The following is a 6,682-nucleotide window of genomic DNA, read 5'->3' on the forward strand; positions in this document are numbered from 1 at the left end:
ATCCATGAAACAAGAATAGTTACTCTTGATAAAAGAACCAACAATAGGTAATTAAAATGAAAATTCTATGACAGATTGATGGCAGCAATAGCAAGCCAAGCATAAGAGAGAACTGGCAAGCTGGAAGACCAAAGAGCAATTCTGCTAGGATACAGCATGACAAAATGAAAAATATAAGCAGAGACTTATAGCAGATTATAGGGAAATCAGAAGGCCACATGGGAAAAATTATGCCTCACATTATACCCCCCAAATATATCCTAAAATAATCAGAATACAGTTGAGAACAATATTCTTATAATATATTGGAGGAGAGAATTTTTAAAGTAAGACATAAAAATAAGTAAAAAGATTTATGATTTTGACTCCATTAAAAAAACTTCATATGAAAAATCCCAGAAAGTTTAAATTCAAAGGCACTTTAAAGAGTATCTTTGCTTAATATATAACATATAAAGATATAAAGAACTTCTACAAATCAGTAAGAACAGCTCTTTGGAGAGTTGATATAAACAGGAAATCCATAGTCAAGGAAATTTGAATGGTCAAAAAACTTATGAAAAGATACACCCTCACTAGAAATCAGGGACATTGAAAGTAAAACAATCAAGAAATGTAATTTTCTTTCATGAAATTGGCAGAAATTTGAAGTTATTCAAAATGTTGCTGATGTAGTTGGGGATGGGTGAGAGTCTCTGCAGAACAATCTGGCAATATTTATTAAAACTAAAAATACTTGCACTTTATTATAGACTGATTCGTCTTCTAGAAATCTTAATTGTGTGTGAGAAGGAAGAAGAAGAGGAGGGAAGAGATAAGTGATCCAGTGCTTCTGACAAGGTTAATGGTGTAGACAAAGGTAGAGGAAGAACCTAAGCCTGATCTGAAATCAACTCGCCCACTGAACATGGCTTAAAGCCTTTCATTCCTTCTGTCAATACTCATAAGGTGTCTAAGAAATAAAACCAATCCGCCCCAAGGAACCTTATTCTTTTCTATATTCCCTCCACTACATCTACCACAGTGGAACAGTTCTAAAAAGTATTTTTGATTTGGGGAGGAATAAACACATCTCAAGTCTATCTCTTTTGAACTTCAAGCCTATTTCTTGTAACTTCACGGAAGCTTTAATGGGTCTGGAAGGAGCAGGGGTAGAAATTAAAGGGAAGGGCAGTAGCAAAGACTCTGGCTTCATCTTGCTGGTTTGTAATACTGCATAAAACGTTTCCACTCCACCCCACTTATCTGGTCAGTGCTTCATGCAGTAAGACCATTATAAGGGCTCCCAGTCATGCCTTTGACTTTAACTTCACTTATGACCTCAGAGTGATCAGCTCAAGGATGACTGTGGCCAGAACATTATTGTCAGAGCACCAGCCCCTTGATTCCATTTTTTTGGGCTTGGATTTCAAGAGTTGGATTTGATCTGTTGCTCACTGTACAAAATGTGTAAGAATGGGATAATGTGGGATAATAATAGGTGGCTGAAAAATTTACAAGCTGTGATCCTGTGATCCATCTCTGTTCTTGGGTTGACAGTTTTGTAGTAAAATTTTTCTTTGGTTTAAGACAAACAAACAAACAAATCCTTCCTCTTGTTTAAATAATTGGGATCATTAAATCCACAAGAGAAAAAGCAAGTCTTGGAGGAAGGAGGGAGCTGGTCAGAATATGTCTTGAACCACATGGACTGCAAACTAAAGATGGGTCTCAACTGTAAGGCAGGGTCCCTGGGACAAACGGGCATCCCTCAGGAGGTCATCTCTTTGATCTGAAGCCAGTTCTGAAAAGGATCTTGACCAAAGCCATTTGAACTTCTCGGTTCCTCAGGCTATAGATTAGGGGGTTGAGCGTGGGTGTGATGAGACTGTAGAAGAGGGAGACCACATTGTCCTGCTGTGGGGTGTGGTATGTGCCTGGTACCATGTACATGAACACTGCTGCCCCATAAAAGAGCCCCACCACAGTGATGTGCGAGGAGCAGGTGGTGAAGGCCTTGTGTCGGGCCTCAGCTGAGTGCATGTGGAGAACAGCCCCCAACACATGGCTGTAGGAGGTGGCGACGAGTGACAGAGGCAGCAGCAAGATCAGCACCCCAGAGACGGACAGCGCCAACTCATAGGCAGAGGTGTCTGCACAGGAGAGCTTGAGTAGGGCAGGCAGCTCACAGAAGAAGTGGTCCACAGTGTGTGAGGCACAGTAGGGGAAGTGCAGGGTGATGGAGGTCTGGATGGAGGCTACAAGCACACCTGACAACCAGGAGGTGCCCACCATGAGCAGGCAGACCTGACGTCTCATGAGCACAGGATAATGCAAGGGGTGGCACACGGCAATGTAGCGGTCATAAGACATGAGGGATAGCAAGACGCCTTCAGAGACACCTATAAGCATCAAGAAGAACATCTGAGCTGCACAACCTCCAAAGGAGATGGCGCCTTCTTCCTGTAGGAAGTCAGCTGCCATCTTGGGGATGGTGACCAGTGGAAAGCCAACATCCAACAAGGAGAGCTGGCTGAGAAGAAAGTACATGGGTGTGTGGAGCCTGGCATCTGTGTGGATCAGGAAGATCAGGACTGCATTGCCTAGAAGGCCCATCGTGAATATGGCAGCCACCAGGGAGAACAAGGCCAGATGTGGCCCCGAGTGGTTGAAAAGGCCCGTGAGAGTGAAGTCTGAGGTCACTGACTGATTTGTTTCCCTCACCCTCTGAGAGGCGTCACTCATCTGCAGGAAGAACAGGGTATTTGCAAGGAGTCTCAGTGGAGAAAATTTCATCTTATATGACAACTGTAATTGTTTAATAATGACTGCCTGGAATCTCTTAAGAAGGACTGATGAGCATATTTAGTCTCAGTAGGAAAAAAAACCCCACCATGATTGATTCATTATGGGAGATGGGGAACAGCAAAATAAAACCCCAATTTTACCATTTCTGTGTAAAAGTCTTGCCTTCACCTTCCAGGAGAGCACTACCCACCAAGACTTGCAGTTAAACCCTCTGTACCCATGCGAGAGAGTGCAAGACAGCAGCAGTGGAATATTGGAATACACTCCATCCCAAATGCCCTGGTGTCAAAGCAGAGATGGGATTCTGAAGAGACTAGCATATGAAGTAGGGAGATCTTGCCAAAGATGATAGAAGATAATGAAGTTGTGTCCAAAAGCAGTGAGGAAAGGCTCATTGCCAAATTCTCGGATGAGAGAATGAAGGGGCCAAAGTCTGGGAAAAGCCAGTGTGGGATGGCATTTAGGATATTAACCCAAGAAGTCTACCCTGTAAGGGAATGAATGAATGACAAAGTTTGGAACCCAGTGGTCTAGGGTTGTGGGTGACAAGTTGTCCACAATATCAGTCATCTTTCTGAGGCTTGAATTCAAAGGGTAAGAATGGAGGACATTATGCTCAATGTGTGCACTAAGCACTCAGCAAAACCTTGCCAAATGAATGCAGTGGAACAGGGAGATGATTGAAGGATCAGGAGGGATCGCCCCCAGCTAAGAATGCTTATCCTTGACCTTCTTACCTTCATCATCACTGCTCAGGAACTCATACTGTCCCAGAATACTGTTCACACACATCATCATCAACACTGAGAACTTCTGTCAAAGTGATGATGGCAACCATCACCATCAACAATGAGGAAGTACACAGAAGTGTATACAGAAGTATAGACAAGCCATCCTGTGAAGACCAAGAGGGTTTGATCCAGTAGAGGTCTGCTTCCCCAGATGTCCAAAGGGAGCGGGCTACTTAGAGACCAGGAGGAGTCAGTGTTGGGTGACTATCTACTCAAGACCCTCTGGTGCCCAAATAATCGACAGCACTTACCTTAAATATCAGGATTTCCCTGATAGCTCGGCTGGTAAAGAATCTGCCTGCAATGTAGAAGACCTCAGTTAGATTCCTGAGTCAGGAAGATCCACTGGAGAAAGGATAGGCTACCCACTTCAGTATTTTGGGGCTTCCCTTGTGGCTCTGCCGGTAAAGAATCCATCTGCAATGTGGGAGACCTGGGTTCAATCCCTGGGTTGTGAAGATCCCTTGGAGAAGGGAAAGGCTACCCACTCCAGTATTCTTGCCTGGAGAATTCCATGTCCACGGGGTTGCAAAGAGTCGGACACAACTGAGTGACTTTCACTTCACTTCACCTTCAATATCTTTCATCTCCTCTGACCTGACTTCTTTTAATTATGAGATCTGGTCTAGAGTTTTCCCTTTGCCTAAGTGCTCCCTTCCCTCTCTCTCTCTTTGACTGTGCTGCGTCTCTGCTACCTTGCGCACCTGTGCTTCTCTAGTTGTGGCATGCAGTCCAGAGTGCTATGGCTCACAAGTTGTAGCCCTCGGGCTTAGTTGCCCCATGGCATGTGGGATCTTAGTTCCCCTACCAGGGATTGAATCCATGTCCCCTGCATTGGAAGGTGGATTCATAACCACTGGACCACCAGGGAAGTCCCTACTCCCTTTTCTTCGTCTCTGTCTTTTTGTTTTGCCCAGATCGATGCCACACTTAAGTTGATATTTAAGACTTTCTTTTTAAAAAAATTTTATTTACTTATTTATTTTTGATGGTGCTGAGTCTTCATTGGTGCATGGGGACTTTTTCTAGTTGCAGGGAGCAGGGCTACCCTCTAGTTGTGGTGCATGGGCTTCCCACTGTGGTGGCTTCTCTTGCTGCAGAGCAAGGGCTCTAGGGGGCGTGGCCTTCAGTAGCACGGAGTTAGTTGCTCTGCGGCATGTGGGATCTTCCCGGATCAGGGATGGAACCTGTGTCCCTTGCATTGGCAGGCAGCTTCTAAACCACTGGATCACCAGGGAAGCCCTAAGACTTTCTTAAATTACTGCCCAACTGGATTTCCAACCCATTAAGACTAGTTATTATCCTGTTCCCATGTATTCATTCATTCATTTAATAAAAAATTAATTCAGCTCTCCCTAAGGGCCAGTCACTGAAGGAGGCACAAGCAACAAGGGGGTGAAAAAGATGAACAAGGCCTTGTTTTCAAGGGAAAGATAAGGAATGAGGAAAGAAGTAAGCCATATATATACATAAACTTGAGATATTTGTTTTATGAGAAATATTTATTTATTTGGTAGTGACAGGTTTTGGTTGTGGGGTGCAGGATCTTTGAACTTCACTGTGGCATGTGGAATCTTTTAATTGTGATGTGTGGGATCTACTTCCCTCATCAGGGATGCAGCCCAGGGCTTCTGCATTGGGAGTGTGGAGCCTTAACCACGGGACTCCCAGGGAATATTTTTTAAAATTTATTTTTTAATTAGAGGAAAATTGCCTTAAAATGTGTTGATCCCATTTTAGTAGAAATAAATGTAAGAAAAGATAAACAGAGTGATCTTACGGGAAATTTCTAGAGAAAACATCTTTGGATGAAGTGATTGAGGGAGGCCTCTCTGAACGTGTGAGAACTGCTTTCAAAATCTAGGTGTTATGGGACTTCCCCGGTGGCCCAGTGGTTAAGGTTCCCTGCTCCCAATGCAGGGAGCCTGGGTTCGATCCCTGACCAGGAAACTAGGTCTCTCAGGCTGAAACTAAGACCCTACATGCTGCAATTAAAACAAATAAAATCTTGTGTGTGGCAGCTAAGACTTGCATAGCCACATACAAATTAGCTGTTATAAGAAGGAAAGGGAAAACCTAAATATATGGGTGAAAATCAGACAGACCAATTATGGTTCTATATAATGCAGAATTCTTTAAGAATGAAATCTACCCCCAAATGGAATGGAGAACTTCTTGGAGTAGTCCATATAGAGAAGGATTTGTTCTCTGACTATTACCCTTTGGGGCCAACTCATAGCCTTATCGTACCTCTGGATCTTGTCCAAGGATTTTCAAGTGGCTTTTACATTTGGTTCTTCTCTTTCCATGCCGTATCTCCTTGCTCTCCTTGAAGGGGAGAAAAGGGATTTGATTCCTACTAAGCATTCATTATGTACTGGCCATCAGGCTAAGGTTAGAGAAAGGCTGATGGATTTCAGCTGAAAGATTTATCACCATTGGCACTACTGACATTTTGGGCTGAATAATTTTAAGTATGTTATAAGCATATTTTTTTTCACTTGATCCTTACCAGGTGGTGTTGTTTTTACCTGCCTGGTATGAGCAGGGGAGCAGAGATTCAAAGTAGTGCAGTAACAAACTATAACCTGGGTTGAATAGTACTGCCCACAACTTCATTCACACCTGAATCCTCAGAACGTGTCTGTATTTGGAACTACAGTCTTCACAGGGGTAACTATTAAGTATCTTGAGGGGCTTCCTCGGTGGCTCAGTGGTAAAGAACCTGTCTGCCAGCGCAGGAGACATGAGTTCAATCCCTGATCCGGGAAGATCCCACATGCCAAGAAGCAACTAAGCCCTTGTGCCACAACTACTGAGCCTGTGGTCTAGAGCCCGGAATGGCAGCTCCTGAGGCCCATATGCCCTGCAGCCTTTGCTCTGCAACAAGAGAAGCCACCACAGTGAGAAGCTTATGCACTGCAGTTAGAGAGTGGCCCCTGCTCTCCGCAACTACAGAAAAGCCCTAGCATAGCCGAAAATTAAAAAAAAAAAAAAGAAGAAGAAGAAGAAGAAGAAAAGAATCTGGTCATCCCAGATTTAAGGTTTGCTTGAAATCCGATGAATAGTTTCCTTACGAGAAGAGGAGAGGAGACACACAGACA

The 6,682-nt window shown here is 43.8% G+C and overlaps 1 protein-coding gene across 1 annotated transcript; it reads right to left on the reverse strand.

The window, feature by feature from the left end:
- Positions 1–1,758: 1,758 nt before the first annotated feature.
- Positions 1,759–2,724, reverse strand: LOC122699831 (olfactory receptor 2Z1-like). Its single transcript, XM_043912228.1, has one exon. It carries the CDS (start codon positions 2,722–2,724, stop codon positions 1,759–1,761), a length of 966 nt encoding a protein of 321 aa, XP_043768163.1.
- Between the last annotated feature and the right edge of the window lie 3,958 nt (positions 2,725–6,682).

This window comes from Cervus elaphus, chromosome 9 (genome assembly GCF_910594005.1).
Source record: "Cervus elaphus chromosome 9, mCerEla1.1, whole genome shotgun sequence".
Taxonomy (NCBI): Eukaryota; Metazoa; Chordata; class Mammalia; order Artiodactyla; family Cervidae; genus Cervus; species Cervus elaphus.